Here is a 19,617-nt window from a genome sequence, read left to right as displayed (position 1 = left end):
TGTTTTTTTGGTTAATTAGGCAGGAGGAGGTAGGAAAAAAAAAAAAAAAGAAAAAAAAAGTCTTGAAGATCTTCTGAGAGTGTCATAGGTTCATGAATACCAGAGCTCTAGAGAGCTGCCACTTAAGTAATAGAGGATGTGCTAACAGCAGCCCACAAAGAGCAGAGATTCCTCAGAGCCAGCTGGGATTCTAGCAGGAACAAAACCAAAAATAGTTACCAGATCCTGTGACTAAACTCTCATATTAAAGCAGGAGAAAGGGTAAGAAGCAGTAAGAAGAGCCAAGGCCATGGCACTCTCCAAGAAGCGTCCAAAACTCCAAGAGTCTCTTCAGGAGTTAGAGAGGAAGGTTGTGAGAAATTAGTGTAACAGGACTCATTGTCATCCTCTGTGGAAATGTGAGGTGATAATTTTTCTACAAACTCTCCAGGCTGATTTTTACCTACTCCCATTGACACTCCCTTTGTATTTCTTCAATCACAACCTGATACCTGAGTATAGACAAGCCCCAAGACGTGAGTGTCCCAAGTAGTCTGGGCAGGACCACTCGTGGGCAAGGGGTGGTGGCTTTTCTGTGCTTCCTGTTGGTTCTTGGTTGGCAACAACAGATTAGGTTTAGGGCAGATCTTTTAAGTCTTTTAGGAGTCAGCAGCTGTTACGAGGTGGTTCTTCCCTGCAGTCTCTTGTCCTGGTGCCCTACCAGGAGTAGTGGCATACGTGATGTGATGCCACCTTGCTGCCATCTTCCTGTTGCCAGAGTGGGAGTCATCCAGGGAGGGGTGAGTTACCTGGGCTGTAGCCTTGGCAGTGCAGAGGCATTGTAGAGTGGATAGATGTACCTCAACTATGTCAGCAGTGTCCTAACCCTGGTGCTGCTCTTTTTTTTCCTCATGCCTTTGCACAGATGTTTTCACTCCAATGAATCTTAGTGTTAACAAATCTCCTCAAAATGGGATGGCACTTTCTACTTGGCAGGTACCTCGAGCTGTTGTACAGAACAGGCAGTGGCATAGAGAGCTGCTTCAAACTGAGCTTGTTTTTGACAGCTGGTGATGAAAGTGGTTTGTGGCCTATCTTGCAGGCCACCTTGAAAGGTAGCCTGTAAGCAGCAGGCCTAATTTTGCTACCCTCTTGACTTTTTTCTTTGTGCTGTTTCTGGATGTAGCATGGATTATAAAGAAAATTTGTAATTTTAAATTCCAGTCTAGTCTTTCAAGCTTGTAATTGAATGTGCAAGTGCTTGAGCTGCTGGAGTGTGAGCTTTTAATCCAATCACAGTGGCAAAGCTTTAGGATACTATTAGCAAGGATGTCTTTGCCTGGTTACTTAAAATTTTTGACAGTTAAGTGTAAAGTGTGACAAACTGAATTCTTGCAGCATCCACAAGGACTAATTCCCCATTAGGAGGAGTCTGAATTGCCTTGCCCCAGGTCTTTTTTTTACGTCTATCCTGTATGCTCTGTGTACTGGAATAAAAGTGATGCTGAAGTGACTGGGGCAGCTCCTCAAATATGTGTATACTTAGGCAGGAATATATATATTGTGCACTGAATGTAAATTTGTGCTTGAGAAGCCTATGGTCTTAGAGACAGTGATGGGTACAGTATAGGAGTGCTGAATGGAGAGTGATTAGTACAAATAAACCCAAATGTTATTAAAAATATATTAATAAGTTGCCAAGGGCAGCACCTCAGTTTGTGAGATGACAAGCTTTCTGGTTTTGCGGCCATCCTGTGCAGGGGAAAAGGCCTGCAAGCAACTAGAGATTACATGCCTGTTTGCTGTAGGCATCCACATGAATAAGTCAGGTATTTTGAAACAGGCCTTGGATTTTTCATTTTGTTGCCTTAGTTAGTTAAGAGAGCAGTCACGGAGACAACCATGAACCAGGGTGCTAGAGCTGCTGCTACTTAATTCCACCATTGAGAAAACAGCACATCTGCCTAATAAACTCTTCATTCTCCAGCAGCCAGCCAGGAGGTGTGGCACCTCAGTCACTGTTACATAGCTTGTTAAGAAACTATGGCAGCCTGTTTTGCATTTTAGCTTTATCAAATGCCCATGTCCTTCCTTTTTTTTCCTTGTGTACAAATTTGTGGTCCATATTCTTTGTTGGCTTAACTCCAGCAACTTTGTGGATTTGCTCTGCCAGGCTGTTTGGTCTGCAAGTTACTTAAGGTATTGATTTCAGTTATAAAAAAAGTAGGATTTTATTTTACCATGTCTCTACTTCACACGAGGTGTTTCTGCAGCAGAGGGACTAGCCAGAAGTTGAGCTGTGATGAATTAAGAATGGATCTCATTATGAGATGTGTAACTCAGCAAGACTTTCCATTACACTTTGTAATTTTTTGCTTCTTTATTCACACTGCTAACCCCAACTAATTTGAGTCTTCAGGTTGAACTACAAGTGCACAGAAGGTGTGTGTCTGATTACACTGTCCTTCCAGCTTCTCTTTAAAAAAAAAAAAAAACAACCCAAAACCTGCATAGTTGATGAAACTATCAGAACACCATCAGTTTGAAAACCTCTTGGCTTAGTCTGGAAAATGAGTGTGTGAAATGAGTGGGTTTGTATTTTTTTGTTGTGCAGGCCTGGCAGGATGCTGGACTTGTCCTGTCGACTACTAGCAACGAAGCCTGTAAACTATTTGATGCTGCGCTGACCCAGGTATGACCACAAAGTGTAAGACAGTGTGATTTGAAGGGATGGACTCATGCATGAAACAGTCTTTGCTCTAGTTGACATTTAAATTTCTCACCAAGTGGGAGAGCCTCACAATCAGGCTGCTGCAGGAGTTCAGCTGTTAGCAGGAAGCAGGAAACCCTCATAGCAGAGGGCTATGCCAGATGCTGCAGCTGTGTGGGAAACCAGCCAGTGTGCTTATCCTACTTGACACAGGAGAATCAACCAGTTGACATAAACCGCATAGAAATCCATGGTTATTAGTTCTGCTGGTGGCCAAACTACCTGAAAGAAAACAGTTTTTCTGTTTGTCTTTTTACTCATTTGTCTTGCTTACTTTTGGATTTAACATGTGCGGGAGAACAAAACGCAGCCCAATGTTATTGGGGATTCCTTGACCCCTCTCTCTTTCTCTCTTACAGTATGCAACCTGGGCCAATAATGAGAGCCTCGGAGGTATTGAGGGGTGTCTCTCAAAATTAAAAGCAGCAGATCCAAATTTTAGTACGTATAACCTTTAATTCTTAGCATGAAAGGTGCTGTGTCTTGGTGTTTAACTGACTTTGTTTAGGCAAGTGGGAAGTGTTGGGTTATAGAGTTCTGTAAAACTGCAGAGTCTAGAGCAGACTGGGATGGTTTTGTGTGGTGGTTTTTTTAAATTTTTATTTCAAGTCCTTTTAAACAGCTGTCATGAAAAGCCTGTAAAAGCTTTAGGCTTATGAGACTTCCCAGATCCCTGTGAGTACAGGTCTTGTTTCAGACAAAGGAATTACCTGCAGTGCTGTACAGCTCAAGTTGTATGTGCTGTTTTCCATAGCAATGGGACACGTCATTGCCAATGGTTTGGAGCTGATTGGCACTGGAAGTTCAGTGCGGCTCAACAAAGAGCTGGACAGTGCAATGAGAACAATGATGATGCTTTCAAAATCACAGCCACTGACTGAGCGGGAGAAGCTTCATGTATCAGCGCTGGACATGTTTGCCAGTGGGTAAGTCCACTGTCATCCCATTTAAAGGACTGTGAAGAGTTTTAGCCACCAGAAGCGGAAGTGATAGTTGGTAGCAGTGTTGCCTGACATTAGCTGACATCTAGCAAAGGACCAGGGTGAAGTGTCAGTGATTATTCTTGACTTTATCTCTCCAAACTGTAAGTGCCAGGACAAGTTAGTGAGCAGCACCACAGGAGGGGAAGTGCTCTATTGCCCCCACTTCGTATCATTAAGCACTTCACGTTTTAAATCTGTCATAGATCCATCAGTGGAATATATGCTTTAGAACTAGGAAACTAACTCTTTAGCCACAGTAGGGTCTTATATAATATAACACAGACTTGGGTCCACAGAAGCAAAGTTACAAACAGACTCTCTGTTGTCTCCCTGCATCAAAAAACTGTTTCCTTTGTCAGATAGGGAGATAGCAGTGTCAGAAGTGCTGTAGAGACTTACTGTTCCATTCAGTGTGATGAATTCATGTGCACTGCAGAAAGTATAGGCTAATGATTCACTTTAATGATTTGTTTGTCAAACAGGTGAGCATGGATTTACCTCACATCTTAGCAAAGGTAAAGAGGGAGCTACTGAAGCCCTGTTATATGGGTTTGATTCCCACTAGAGGAGAGGGAAGATGTCTTTGCGCATGTGAAGTTAGATCTGTAAAAATAGTTCAACCTTGTAGGAAAATCTCTAGATTTATGGTTTAAGTTTTTTTTGTTTGTTTGTTTTCCTTGAGCGTTTCAATGACTTGTTGTAACCCAAGGACATTTATTTCAAAAGATTTCCCAGAAGGTGCTTGGTGAAGATTATGCTACTATTACTCTAAAAAAGACTAAAAAATTAAAGGAGAAAAAAAAGTAATTTAATGTTGAATTTTCTGTTTTTCAGGATAGTGTGAGTTTAGAACTAACAGTAGAGGCAGGTATGTGTGTCTTCTCTCAATGATCTAAATAATTTTTTATTTCTAGCCAGCTTCCAAAAGCTTGTGATCTATGGGAACAGATTCTGCAGAGTCACCCAACTGACCTGCTAGCCCTCAAATTTTCCCAGGACACTTATTTCTACCTGGGGCATCATATACAGATGCGAGATTCTGTTGCCCGCGTTTACCCTTTCTGGACACCTGATATTCCCCTGAGCAGGTGGGTCACAATTCATTTTGAAAATTGCTCTTTTTTTGGTGTGCAGTTACTTTGTGTTTTTTAAGTTCAGACAGATCTAAATAGCAGGATCTGTTGGAAACAGACATGTAGACAAAGTCAAGGGCTTAGAAGTGAATCAAACCTAGCCACAGCTAGAACATCTCTCCTGTATCCCTGTTGACACTATTGTTGAGGGTTTTTTCTTAAGTGAGCTGTGGGTCAATTAGTAAATTTTGCTGTCAAATATGGCACATGACATACAGGATAAAATCATGTAATTTGGCATACCAAAGTGTAGTTCTGAAATAAAACTTTGGGATATACCATAACAGCAGCAAAGACTGACAGGAGGGCAGAATTTTAAAAAAATTTCTTTAGTTCAGTCCTGAAAGTTTTGGCTTCTCAAAGTGAATTCAGGATAATCTGAATCTATTGACAAGTGAATAGTTAATAAAAACTAGCTTGGGATAATTTTTTAGATTTTTTTTAAGACATGTTAAATTATTTGAAAGCTTTTTACTTTATATAAAAAATAATATTAAATTATAAGTCAAGACATAGATGAACAGGTGATCCACAGCCAACCATAACTTTCTGAATATTTTATGAATATTGCTGTAGACCCATGCACTGTACCTCCATATCCAGCACAATCTTTTCTCCTTTTCTTTCTTCCACAAACAGTGCAGAGAATACAGACTGAATGCTAACACAATGATGAAGCTAACTGAGGTTCCCCACAGTCTCATGGCACAGAGGGTAGTGTCAGAAGTCTCGTTTTTCCAGCTGTGTTACTTCAACTCAGAAAAATCTGAACCCCTTAGTTCTTTTTAACTACAATATGCTGGTTTCATTTGTGGGGGAAGTAAGAAAATTGAGCAGTTTTGACTGCATTTTTATAAACTTTTCTAGACACAGTGCTACAAAAGTGCAGGTTGTTGTCCACTTAATTGTAAAGCAACAGGAAACACTCATGGCAAGCATTTCTTGAAGTATAAAAACCTGGCAAGTACCCCTTGTCCTCAAACTTCCAGGGATGTATGTTGGGAAAAAAAACCCCCAACTTTTATTAGTCTTAATCCATGAAATAAATGAGTTGCAACCTACCCCACATGTCTGAGTGGTCCCTTTGCCTCAAGAGTTTAAAACCAAAACTCCAAAAGATATTTTGAGAAGCAGAAACATACCCTGTGGTATTTTGCAATCTACAAATCTGCAAATACAATAGCAGTTAAATATTTCTTAAAATGACTGCATCAGGTATGTGTGTAAGCATATAACATCCCTAATTTTCCTTTATGTTGGGTCTTTATTGCTTAATGGGGGTGCTTTGTGACTTTACAATGATGTTAACCCATTTTAAAGAGTCACTTCACACAGAAGTGCTCTCCTGTAGTTTTGTGGCCACTGGAGAAAAAGGCAACAGCAGTGTAGTCATCTGCACTGAGACTCTTGGATAACTTTGGTGACAGCATTTACTTCCAGCCTTCTAATTCTGTGTCTTGCAGCTGTTACAGAGATGAGCAGATTGTTCTGTGCAACTCTTAATTCCAGTTCATTCAAAGATTTAAATGTCAGTTCTCAAAACGCTGGTGATATGCATCTTGTTACTGTTTCCCATGCTGGTGTCTCCAGGCCTTTCATTTCCTATGAGAACTAGCTAGTTGTTCTGCATCCTGCAAACTCGAACCCTCATTGTAACTTGCATTGTAAAGACTGTTTTGAGTTAAATCCCAATTCTAATATGTTTTTCAGTCCTAGATTAAATCTAGTTCTAAATGGATGACGTGCTGTTTTTTTCCTGTTTTGCTTAGCTATGTGAAAGGCTACTACTCTTTTGGACTCATGGAAACAAACTTTTTTGATCGTGCCGAGGAGCTTGCCCGTGAGGTAAACTGCCTGTTATTGGTGCTAAAAGGTTTTAGAATTCTTAAACATGATCCCTATGTCTAGGTGGTGGTTTGCACAGATGCCATGAACTGACTCTCTCCATCATCTCAGTTGTTAGTAGAAGTAGCAAAGAGATAAAGCTCAACATGGAAATGCTTACAGAGTTCCATAAGAGACTACCAAAGCTATTCCTTAGAAAGATTCCCACATCTATGCCATACCATGGCAGTTTCATCTTGACTGCATTTCCTTCACTTGCTTATGCATGTGCCCTGTCAGATGGTGTCAGAACACCCCTCTAAAATACATATATTATCCCATCTGCTGTTCCCCCCATGTATTGACTGTTTACTCCTATTAAAGAATGCTGGATTGATATAATCTACTCTCCATCCTGTTTGGATTCTCCTTCCCTTTTTTCCCTGATGTTTATTCCTTGATTGTTGAACAATTAACTCAGCAGTGTTCCTGGGGATGAATATTAGCCAGCCTGTTTCCTTTTTATGAAGGTAGTAATTATACATGATTTTCTCCAGTCCTCAGGATTATCCCTGTCCTCCAGGAGCCTCGGATACAATTAATTTCTAATGAGTGTTTTTGCCCAACTTCTGTTACATCAAATTGCTGAAGGTGACAACAAAGACCAAACATTAACATTTAACATTTATGAGGTTAATGACTGACCTCGCAAAATGCCTAAAACCTAGTGGCAGTTGTTGGAGTAAGAAGGAGGAATTTGGTTAATTCTCAGAGCTGGCCATGTTCTTGAAGAAGAAATTATTACCTGCAAGGCACTGGATCAGGGAATGTATCATGCCTGTGCATGCAATTCTTCCACGTTGATATTGATGCATGTCTGTGAAATTAAATGTCATTTGGTAAGCTTCATTGAAGCCTGCATTTGAAAGTGATTTGCAGGTGTTCATTTCTGTGCAGTGGAAGCTGGGAAGTGAAGTCAGCCAATAAACATTTTCTTCCTTTTCTGTCCAAATCAAACTTCCTGGCTGTGGTTAGTTGGAATGGTACAGGGTTGTGCTTGACATGCAGCAAGTGAAAAGTAGTCTCTCGTTTCTGTATCAGCAGTGCTAAATACTGTTATTTGCAGATTTGTGAGCTTAATCATATTTTCTCTTTGTTCACTCATAGGCTTTGACTATAAATCAGACAGATGCATGGTCTGTTCATACTATAGCTCACGTAAATGAAATGAAAGCAGAGGTGAAGAAAGGGCTAGAATTTATGAAGGAAACGGAAACCAACTGGAAGGTAAACGTTCTTGTAGCATCTCTGAAAAAACTCCTGCAGGGTCTTCTTTATTTCTGCCAGCCAAGGTCTTGATTCCTCTGCATGCAGTTCCTTTGTATCTGCAGACATGTTACAAGCAATGCAAACCTTACATATTAGAAGAAACCATCACTTGAGTGGTTACTACCCATGCTACTTTTGAAGGAAGAGGCAGGAAAACCCAGCATATTCTGAGGCACACATACTGTGGACCACTTTAAGTTGTTGTCACTACCATTGCTGAGATGACAAAAATGGCAAATATGCCAGTAGGCTGGGACTCACACGAAGTCTGTCCTCTCACATGGCCTTACTTTAGCTAGGAATATTGTAACAAATACTGCTTTTCAACAAGTGTGTGGTTTGTACATGCACATGTACACGTCCCCCCCCGTTTCTTTTTCCTGATGGAGCTGATAAGGAATTTTACATCTCATAAAGACATGGCTGTGGTGGAGAGGTGAAACATCAGATGTGGAAATTATGGTTTATTGATACGTGGTTTATATATATATGTGTTTTATTGTGTGGTTTATAAAAGTAAAGTGACCAGTGATACTTTTGCAACCTTTTTGCTTACACTGAGATGATCACTGAAAGTCAGTTGAGGAACCTGGCTAAACATCTTCACAGTAACCTAAGGTGATGTGTGAAATGACACAGTCAAATCAAACATTTTAGAAGACTCATAAAATACTTGTTTGCTTCTGGATGGGGAAGGATTTTTAAAGGTCAACTGTAAAGAAAAGTGAAATGATGCTTTTGTTTCTTTTCTAGTGTACTGAAATTACTTTCTATATCCAACAAATCTGAGTATCTCTAAGAGTATTGAGCAGCTTAGTTAGTCTGTCATGTGGCCCTTTGCTGTAAGTGCAGCTTAATTTTTATTTGTATTGGGCAGCATGTGTTTTCTCAATGATTAAGTGTGTCATATTCAGAGCAGAAGGCTGTAAGGTTTGAATTTGTTAGAACCCGCAAGAATCTATTTTAGAGTCATCTGAGCTGACCATTCCACCTCACCCAAAGAGCCGGGATGGGTAAGGAGGCTAGAAGGACTTTATTTTGCACTTATTTTTTTTAAAGTTAAGCATTCAGATACTGAGCTTGGAAGTGCAGGCAGAAAACCCTTGCTTGAGTATCTGTCACTTCTCAGAAAGCATCTTAGAATCATAGAATGTTGTGAGGTGGAAGGGACCCACAAGGATCATTGAGTCCAACTCTTGCCCTAGCATAGGACAATCCCAAGATTCAGACCGTGTGTCTGAGGGCCTTGTCCAACTGCTTTGATGTATCACTTCCAATGAAACAGGGATGTAGGGGACTGACAGTTCAGGTGATGCCTTAAAAACCCTCAATCACTGACTTCTGGATCAATTTTTGAACTCTTTCTTAAAATAGTTGTATGCCTCTGTCACTTACACCCTTTGTCCGACTAAAATAAAGTAATAAAGTGCAAGATCAATAAGTAAATTGTCTGATGTGCCTTCGTGCCTGACCCAGCGTAGTTGAGGTTTATGACATTGTCATAATGGTAATATATATAATCACTTCTTTTTGTGCAGTATTTTTCATCTTAGCCATCATGAACACAGAGTTAAAATATAAGCACATGAAAAAAGCAGGTCTCTCTAAGGGCTTTAGTAAAGCTGCTGGTTGTATTTTGCCTGGTGATTTGAATTTTTTAGTTTTAATTTAATGACCAGGATCATCTATCTGTACTGCCACAGTACTTGGGTTCCTTCTCTTGCTTTTAATTCATCTTTCTCCTTCCCAATAACAGTGTCAAAGATTTGGTATAGGTTTTCTTTACAGAGTACTTTATTTTTTTGTTTGTTTCTACCTCCCTCCCTCCAAAAAAGCAGATGCCATTTGTTTTGTATGTATTTTTCAGCACAAAATCAAACGGGGCAAATTATCTTATCAGAGGCGACCTCTCTGCCAGTGCTGTGTATTATTAAATAGGAGAGTTTTTTCTTGTGAGCTGTTGGAATAAGTTCCCATAGCCTGCTTTTATTTATTTATTATAGTAACATGCAAGCCCACTTCTCCTTTAGCAATTTCATCTAATGCAGAACTCAAACTGAGCAGCAGAAAAAGGATTTTGTTTTCTTCAGTGAGTTAATCCCATGTTCTTGTTTGTATGACATTTGGAATGGTAGTATGATAGTAAACTTGATATTATCAGGTTTATGCCAAGCACTTCACTACTTCAGTTGCTCAGATTTGGTTTCTGATTTAATATTAAACGAGTAAAGATTACCAGAATGTTTATTTTAGCTCCATAAAGTTCTGACATTCACTGGGAACCTTTCTGCTTCCTGAAAGTGGGTGTTACAGTTGCACTGTGAAAATGAAGAGGCTTTTTCCACTTGTGAGAACATTGAGTTTAACAACAGCACTGGGAAAAAATGGGAGGAGAAAGGGCAAACCTTTCTGGTATTTTAATTTTCACCAAATGATTATGGAATTATATTCCTCTTTGTCTATTCTTAATGCACTCAAATGTGAACTACAGTGACATTGTCTTGAAGTGCAGGCGAGGGAAGAGTATTTGAAATTCTGGTGCCAGCTGCAAAGGACAGTGCAAAGTTGCTGCAGTCCAGCAAATACTGATCTCATCTGATGAACTGCCAATGTGTTTGGTATCTAGTGCAGCTTCTGTAGTGCATGGTAAAACTTATGTTTAAGAAATTATTCCTCTCTGTCTGAGCTGGATGTCTAGATGGGTGGGATGAATGGCCCTGATAAGGTGGGTATCTCTCTCCACTGTCTATCCAGGTTTCTTTAGACAAGAAGCCTACATCTTACTCTTGTTATAGATGTGGGGTTTTTTCCTAAGGCAAAAAAAAAAAAAAAAAGTGCTGCAGAAGTGTTGTGAATTCTGAGACATCCAGTTGAAATTCTTCTCTGGAAAATGTTGTGAGGGAAACCTTGGTTTTAAAGTGTCTCCCTGAATAATTGCAAAGAACAAATGTATCAAATGAGAAGGTATCCTGGCCAGCTGATTTAAAGTTCTTGTCTCTTCTGTCTCATGAAATACTCAGTCTTGCTGAAGGAAACTGGCTAGGTATGTTTAAATGGGAAGTTATTTTGTAAATAATATTTTCTCTTTATTTTTTTTCCCTCCAGAACAGTGATATGCTTGCTTGCCATAATTACTGGCACTGGGCTTTATACTTTATTGAAAAGGTAGGAGGTATTTTCTTATGGGTGTTTTATGGTCCACATAGGTCATTCATCTAATGCTATTTAAAAGGCAGACCTAACATTCATAGGTTTTTTTTCAACTATTTAAAGGGATTTTTTTATAAAATAGCACAATGGCATTTTTACAAGCTAATACTTTATTACAATTATTTTGAGAAGTTTTTATTACATTAGTCAAAGTTCCAGGATCTTTGTTAGAATGTTGAAAAATTGCTGTGAGATTATTGCATGTTTGAAGATCGAATAGTCTCACTAATTACACTTGTCGCAGTTATTTGATAGAAAGATGAACTTGGGTCTCTCATTTTCAGACAGAAATTACACAAAATTATCTTCAAATTCAATAATAATTTATTGCCCCAAAATTTACTGGCTATAAGAAAGAAGCAGTGAGCCCCAAATTTGATCGCCAATATTATTAATTATTAATGTTACTAATTCTTGTTATTGAAACACTTAAAAAAAGGTTGCAATTTTACCCAACCTGTCAGGTTGCAATGCAGAATTTCCTTGGATTTATGAATGCTTAGCACTTGTGGGGTTCGAGTCAGTAGGGAGACAAACGTGACATCATTGAGAAGGCAGTGTATTTTAAACAGAGCAACTTGCTTGTGTTCAGGAGTATTAACATAGAAGGAGCATAACTCTCAATAGTAGTCTAATAGCTTGTTTATTTTGCCACCTTCTATCTATACAATTTTTTTGTAGCCTGCTTAAAATTGTTTTTCTTCCTGCCACTTTGCATACACCGTGGGATGCACTAATTTTTGCAAAAATCCTTGAAAGGAACATTAGAATGAGAGGTAATACCTTGATTTTCTCCTTCCTGTGCAACTTACACCAGTATTGGTACCTATTATTAAATAAAACCTAAAGGTACTGATTGCTTTGCCTAATAAATCCTGGTTTATCTTAGGCTTCATTATTTCTTTTAATACCTCAAGGTTTCTTTGACTTAGTTTGTTTTGATCAAGTCACGAGGCAGTTGTGAACTAATATTATTAATTGTGTGTATGTCTTTGGTTACTACCAGTCACTTTTGGTTGCTGTATCTGCATGTTAGTCACACAGTCCTTGTTTGCTTTTACAGGGTGAATATGAGGCTGCTTTGACAATTTATGACAATCATGTGAGTAGGGGCCTTTTTTCTTTACTGAGAATGTGCTTTAAACCATATATACATGCTTTCTTCCTTCTGCATGAGATTGAAACCTATCACAGTGTGCCATATATGGATATATATTATTTACATCTGTTGTTACAGCTTTTTAGGGAAACTGTTTTTCAACTGCTAAAATGCCCAAAAGACTTGTGTCTTATATAGTTTAAATATTTCTTACGCTTGTGCTCGAAAGAGCTACAATAGCACTGTTGGTACTGTTTTCCATTCTGTCCATGTTTCTTATTCATGCTCTGTGGGTCTAAAAAGCTTTTTAAAAGGATGTAAAATAATTTTTTGTATAAAGTCAAGTTACGTTACAAAGAACTGATTTTGCATGTTAGCTGCTAAGTCAACAAAAGCATGTATTTTCATTCCTAGTTAAATTCTTATAGTTCTTTACTGTCTGGCTTTCAAAACAACCTTTGTAAATAAGCAATATCAAATTAGATAGGATAATGTATCTTTGTAAGGATTATAAAAATAATGCAAGCATTAAGAAAGCTGCTGTGCAGACTCCTATCTACTAGCCTTGGCAAAGTGAAGTAATATTTATGGCACTATTTTGGGAAAAATAAAATACCTTGGTGACTCTCCATACTTACTGAGTTTAACTTCATAACGGGAAAAACAACACAAATGAAGCGATGTAAGTGTTTGTCAGTGCATTAGGTAATACCTTCTATTGCAAAGCGGGTATTTTTGAATGAATAAAAAGATAAAATGAATTCTGTACTGTGAAAATAAGTTTGATCAGCTGAATAAGTTCCCACTAGCACATGAGTTGGACAGCTTATCAGTTCCTGTGATTACAGATTGCTCCCCGGTGCCTGTCAAGTGGAAGCATGCTGGATGTAGTAGATAACTGTTCGATGCTGTACAGGCTTCATCTGGAAGGTAGGATATCCACCTACCATTCTTCTTTAAACCATTATGGGGATAGTTTTTGCCTCCCTTCCCCTGTCCTGCCTGTTGGAGAAATATGTAAAGATACTTACAGAGCAAGCTTGGTCAGTGTTACGGAAGAAATCTTCTGTTACAGAAGAAAATTCTGCTCTTGAGAAAAGCCTCAATGTGAAATTCCTAATAATGTGCATAACCTTTATTCTTTCCAAGAACTTCCTCCCCCCCACCCCATGCCAGTGTAGTGTTTCATTCAGCTCAAGCTAGTATAGGTCATATATTTCTCTTTTGCCAGATTCATTTCTATTGTCCCTGGAGATTTGAGGCTGGACAATCAAATACATAAGCCTCTAAAAAACTGAGCTTCCTTGAAGTAAATTTCAAGTTAGATACTTTACTTTCTCTTTGGATACTGACGGAAGTAGGTAGTATATGTATATTAGGCTCAGATTTTTGTGTGTTCTCCTAAGGGAGTGGCGGCATCTCAGATTCTTAAAGCTGGTGTTTATACACCGGAGTTCACAAAGGGAGGAGAATGTTATTTTCGCAGTATTCTGCTGATACACTAATGCTGCATTCAGTTTGTTTATGAAATCCATCTTATTACTCTGTATAATTTAATTGCTACAGGCTGTCCATTATGAACATCATCTCCAAGACAACATGAGCAATCTCATAATAAAGCCAGAACCTCACATAATGCAATTTAGAATATTGGTTATAAATTATGGACAGTCATAAACTCTTTGCCTAAATATGGCAGGCTGCAGCTGAGCGTTACTCCGTAAGTTTTGCCACATCAGGGAAAGCTTTCTTGAATTTAGTAGGAATGCTGTTTATGCTGGGTGACTGAAAGTACAGTGCACAGTCATGCTTCTGCATGTGGTATTTTTATTGAGGAAAATATTTTTTACTCTTAGGTGTAAAGCTTGGAGACAGGTGGAATAACGTTCTCAAGCTTACAAAGAAGCACACCAAAGATCACATTCTTCTGTTCAATGATGTACACATCTTGATGTCCTCACTTGGAGCCAAAGACCACAAAACTACTGATGAGCTTTTAACAACTCTTCAGGAACTTGCCAAGTAAGCAAGTGAATTGACATACTGTATTCAATAAATACTTTGTCCTCTGAACTTCAGGGTGGTAGCATCTCTGCCTTGCCAAAGCACTGCAACATGCTCTTCTGTGCTTTAGCCTGTCACTGGAACATGTCTGGTTTCAGTAGGCCAATCTCCAGTTAGGAGATCCCTATAATTAATTATTTTTGGAGTTGATGTCTAGAGGGGCTTCTGATCTTGTTAAGCAGAAATCTCTTATGTTTGAGATCATGGACACTAACTGAACACTGGCTGTGTACTTTCCTTTCAGTGGGTTCACCCTAAGCTATGTTATATACAATGAATAAAGTATTTCACCTGTATATTAGTAAGGGCATTCTATAATATATGTCAGTTCTCCTTGGTGGTTCTTTTTTTTGCTCTGGTTTAAACAATTCTTTATAACAGAGCATGATTTAGCAGTGATATTCTAATATCTACAGTTTGTGTTGTGAAGTACCTCTGCAGGAAACTGAGTTTAAAGTTCTGCTACAGTAATGCTAGGGAATATTTTGCTTTCAAATTCTATTTGTGTATTTAAGTATTTCATCTAAACAATGAGGTTTTTTTTTCATGTTCCCTTATGTATTAAGTAACTGTAAATTGCCTTGATTTTTTTAAGGGGTTGACATATAGATGCTTTAAATGCAGTTTCTCCCCCCCACACACCTTGTTTTTCCTCTTGTTTCAGCATCTATTGTTTCCCTTGCCTTTAAAATAGGAGAGCCTGAAACTGCCGCTGTTTGTTCCTGACTATAATACCCATCGATCAAAAATTATAAAAAGTAACTGTAATTTTTAAGAATACTTAAGAAAACAAATAATTGTCAAATCAAGCCTAAGGATGTCAGATTTGTCTAAAGTAGGAAATGGCAAATATATTTTCTATAAGTATCTATATATATATAAGTATATATAAAGTATATAAAACTGCACATGCACACCACTTCAGGGAAGCTCTAACGAACTTAATGCTACTTAATCCTTTCACCCAGTGCTTCCTTTTGCCTGTGTGTTGGGCCTTTTGTAGTAATATAGAATGAATCATAGAATCATAGAATGGTTAGGATTGGAAGGGACCTTAAAGATCATCTAGTTCCACCCCTCCACCATCAGCAGGGACGCCTTCCACTAGACTAGGTTTCTCAAAGCTTCATCCAGCCTGGCCTTAAACACTTCCAGGGAGGGGGCATCCACAGCTTCCTTGGGCAACCTGTTCTAGTGTCTGACCACCCTCACAGTGAAGAACTTCTGTATGTTTTTAGTTGTAGTTTGAAGTATTATAAAGCTTAATGTTCTTATCTGAGAAAACAGACTGTGAGGTGAAGGGACTATATTAACGGTTGGCTTAATGGATTAATTTATGTGTATCACAAATACTAATAGCTAAATGATACCTAAGATGTGTTTGTATTTGTAAAAAGAGCGGTCATAAAACTTTGGCACAAGCAACAGTCATTCTTGGCTTTTCATGACTATTTTTCCCTATCCTTTGCAATTTAAAGTGGAGAAGAATTTTTTTGGTCAGGTATTCCATGGCGCTCTCTGGTGTTTGGTATCACACACTTATTTTCGTGGATGGAAATGTTAGTTAATGCAGGGAGTATGTTGTTCTTCATGAATCAGTGCTTCAGATCAGTTGCAAGAGAATGGAAAAGAAAAAAAAAAAAGTCTTCCACCTCTGTGCATTTTCTCAGAGAGCTGGAACAAATGTTTAAATTAAGAATTTTTTCATCATTAACTATCTCTAACTACTTACTTAAAATACACATCTGTTGTGTACTTCTACCTTTCCAGGATGCCATATTTTGTTTAAGGAATGACAAACACGTAGGGCAACACTGCATTCTGAAAAATCAACATTGACCTAGTGGAAGAAATGGGAAATGTGTCATACTGACTCAAGAAGGAGAGCACAGAGAGTGCTCTGTGTTTTGTAAATTTAAGGTACTAGTGTGGGAGTGCGATTCTGTCACTGCAAGCACTCAAAACAAGCCAGTGACTAAGGTTCCTCAATGTTAAAGATTTAACTGGAAAATTTACAGAAAAATCTATTCTAAACAATGGATGGAATTTACAGTATTGAACTGTGCACTGTATTCTCAGGAATAATTTATATTGCTTGGGATAGAAAGCCCTCCTCTCCTCATATTGCCAGCCAGCCTTTTGGCACTGAAATGGCGCTACCTCCAAGACCCAGTTGCTGTCAGCTCCTTCTGTAGCAGTGGAGAAACACAATTCCACATTGTCCCATGCAGGTATTGCCTAGAGACCAAAGAGCTACAGTTTGGTTGCTTGTATTTTTACTTTTTTTTTATATATATATATTGGCAAGAATGCCTGCTAGAACATACTTTCTGCTGCAGGCATATTGTCATGCTCTATGCCTCTTCCACTCTTAGATGGGTTAGGATACACTAAAAAAGAAAAAAGCAAAACAAATCGAAACAAACTTAAGAGCTAACTAAAATCCATTGCTGTTTGTGGGCCCTAAAAGCAACCTGTCATGGTTAGAATTAAAGAGCAGACCTGGAGAACTGTCACTGGAAATACAGTTTATATTACAAAGACAGTGAGGCACTGCACTACTGTGCTGTGTAGCGAGCTGTTTGCAAGGGCCTGATTGCCACTTTTGGCAGAGATGAAGACAGTCAAAGAACTAGCAAAGAACTATCAATAGGACGTTCTGGTGGGATCATCAGAAGAGAAACTTGTGCAGTTTTCTCACTTTTGCTAGCCAAAACTGTTTATTGCAAAGGCAGGAGGGGCTGGGCTTTTGCCTTTGGCAGATATATTCAGAACAATGAAAACTGATTGATTGATGAGTGAGTGGTTCACCTTTCACAAAAAGGTGGAAGTAACATAACCACACCAAAAGATACTATCTAAATAAAGTACCTAAAACATCAGGCTTTGAAAAAAAATAATTCTGTCTGCAGGCAGTGGCAGACTGGCACTGAAAAACTTATAATTTGACTTACAGGAGTTAACCACTTTCTTGTTCTACAGAGCACCTTGTGAAGACCATGAGCTTTCCCTGGCTCCTACTCTGGGTTTGCCACTGTGCCAGGCTTTTGTAGAGTTTGAAAATGGAAATTGTGACAAAGCTGTAGACCTGCTGTACCCAATCCGTTATCAGCTAATCCAACTAGGAGGCAGTAATGCTCAGGTAAAGGAGATCAATAAAAGACTTTCTGATGCAACTTAATCCTCTTTCAGTAGCCTCCATTAGGCACTTAAATTATTAATAAAACTGATTATTCTTAGTAATGGTATTATAATTATTCTTAATAATGCTTAGAAAGTTAAAAGCTCTACTCTGCTTGTCACTGAATCCTATTTGCAAACACTTATTAGCAGTGGTAGCTATTTAATTTTTCTTGTTGATATGTTTCCTTCCTCAGTAGTTTTAATAATTTGGTGAACAAGACATTGTAACCAGCAGTACTTTATAAGTTACTTATTACTTTGTATTTTTGCTGACTTCTGTTTTCAGAGAGATGTTTTCAGCCAGTTATTGATTCACGCTGCTTTAAATTCTAAATCACAAGCCAAACAAAACCTTGCAAGGTGAGTATTTTTCCTGATAAGTATTTGTGGAAGTAGTACTGTTACTAAAAGGAAGAAGTAGCGAGTATACTCAAACCATTAAATTAAGGCTAAAATCATATGTGAGCATTTGCATTAAATGTGGCAACATTTAACTAGGATAAAAAGTAAAACAGCTTGCAGTTCCAAAAGTACACTCTTACAGTCTGGATGAGTGATCTGGTATTTGTTCAAGGGCAGTTGATTTTCAAATGGTTCTGTTTTAAAATGTGACCTCCTGCCTGTTGATCAGTGTACTTAATGGATGGCTAAATGTCTGTGAACTGCTGAATATCACATCTGTCCTCATAGTGACATCTGCTTTATTGGGAAATAAGATTTACAGAGCCTGGTAGGTGAGCTTGCCTTAGTACAAATCACAACAGCCTTGTTTGATAGGAATCATAGATGTTGTTCATTGACCCATTTTGAGTTCTGTTGAAGTGTATTGACTGGGTCTGCCTGTACACTTTAAAGAATGGACAATATGAAGCCTTGCCTGTTCACATCCCGAGATCTCTTTGAAATATATAAAAATCAGATAAAATATCAGAATTGTTCTTCTATGCACTCTGATCTCTGGGTGCTGATTCTCAGTCTCTGTCAGTGCTGAAATGAATGCTGTTCTGCCTAAAATTACTGCCAAGGCCACATAAGGGAAACCTGCACCTCAAGAGCAGGTCTTTAGGCACTGTTTTCCTCCTCTTACAAGGATACTGCTGGTGATCTTGGGAGAAAACTGAGGTACTCATGACCTTCTTCCCATTTCTCTCCAACCTCTTCTCCTTTCTTAGGTGCCTCCTGAGAGAACGTGATGTGATAAGACCAAATTCACCAATGTCGGAGCGACTCATTAGGAAGGCAGCAGCTGTTCACTCAATGGCATAAGTCTTTCCTCTCTGCTTCAGCTGAAATTGCACTAAGCTTACCAATCAAAGTCTGGGTGCAGGGAGTGCAGGGGTGCTATGCTGTAAACCACGGTAGAGATTCATGATAGGTAAGAGTACCCTGTGAGTTAAACATCTGATTATGATTTCCTTAAAAAAAAAAAAAATATATATATAGAGCTGTTGCATTTCAGGAGGTTGTATCTTAGATGATTCTGCAAGGAAGTAAGAAGATAACCTGCTGATAATGCACAGCTTTCTGAAGCATCCCAGGACACTGTTTTTCTGGTATATTTTCCTGAAAGTTCCCTGTGAGCCTGATTATATACAGTACAGTGACAGTGCCTGGATTTCAGTAATTCATTGGCCCAATTTGTTACTTTGTTAATATGTTAAATAATCAGCAAACCACTCAGGTAATTCAAATAAACCTTTTAAGCACACCTAATGGGAAAGTATGGGGCCAGAGCCAATACAGGCAGAAACTGAATTCCATCTCAAGCTTCCAGTCCATTCGGGCCTGAGTCTCAGACTGTGGTATTACAGATCTGTCTGCATTCAGGATCTCTTTCCAGGTGCATATTTTTACACTCCTCCTCATAAAGTGTTCAACTTTTTCCTTTTAATGTAGTGCCTCAGAGCTTTCTGAAATTACTATGTGAATGAAACCAGACAAGAGGGATAATAGAATAGTCACAGTCAGTACTCATTTGCACTTTTAAATATTTCAAAAAAAAAAAAAAAAGGCCTGTGTTTCAACTAAATCAGTATCATCTCC

At 38.6% G+C, this 19,617-nt stretch overlaps 1 protein-coding gene across 1 annotated transcript; it reads left to right on the top strand.

The window, feature by feature from the left end:
* Positions 1–289: 289 nt before the first annotated feature.
* TTC38 (tetratricopeptide repeat domain 38) lies at positions 290–18,840 on the top strand. Its single transcript, XM_010170730.2, has 14 exons — positions 290–352; positions 2,594–2,671; positions 3,109–3,190; positions 3,504–3,675; positions 4,647–4,820; positions 6,635–6,710; positions 7,857–7,976; positions 11,124–11,183; positions 12,292–12,330; positions 13,176–13,257; positions 14,184–14,349; positions 17,374–17,533; positions 17,861–17,934; positions 18,747–18,840. Exons 1-14 carry the CDS (start codon positions 290–292, stop codon positions 18,838–18,840), a joined length of 1,440 nt encoding a protein of 479 aa, XP_010169032.2.
* The last annotated feature ends 777 nt before the right edge of the window (positions 18,841–19,617 follow it).

Source organism: Antrostomus carolinensis, unplaced genomic scaffold, assembly GCF_000700745.2.
Source record: "Antrostomus carolinensis isolate BGI_N321 unplaced genomic scaffold, ASM70074v2 scaffold8676, whole genome shotgun sequence".
Taxonomy (NCBI): Eukaryota; Metazoa; Chordata; class Aves; order Caprimulgiformes; family Caprimulgidae; genus Antrostomus; species Antrostomus carolinensis.
The sequence above is the reverse complement of the archived record's forward strand: the minus strand, read 5'-3'. Positions and strand labels throughout refer to the sequence as shown.

Excerpts from the sequence above, each read along its gene's own strand:
- TTC38 (XM_010170730.2), top strand. The coding sequence starts at position 290 with ATGGCACTCTCCAAGAAGCGTCCAAAACTCCAAGAGTCTCTTCAGGAG. Across the intron at positions 13,258-14,183 it reads GTACAGGCTTCATCTGGAAG|GTGTAAAGCTTGGAGACAGG; the intron begins GTAGGATATCCA and ends TTTTACTCTTAG. Across the intron at positions 17,534-17,860 it reads TAGGAGGCAGTAATGCTCAG|AGAGATGTTTTCAGCCAGTT; the intron begins GTAAAGGAGATC and ends TTCTGTTTTCAG.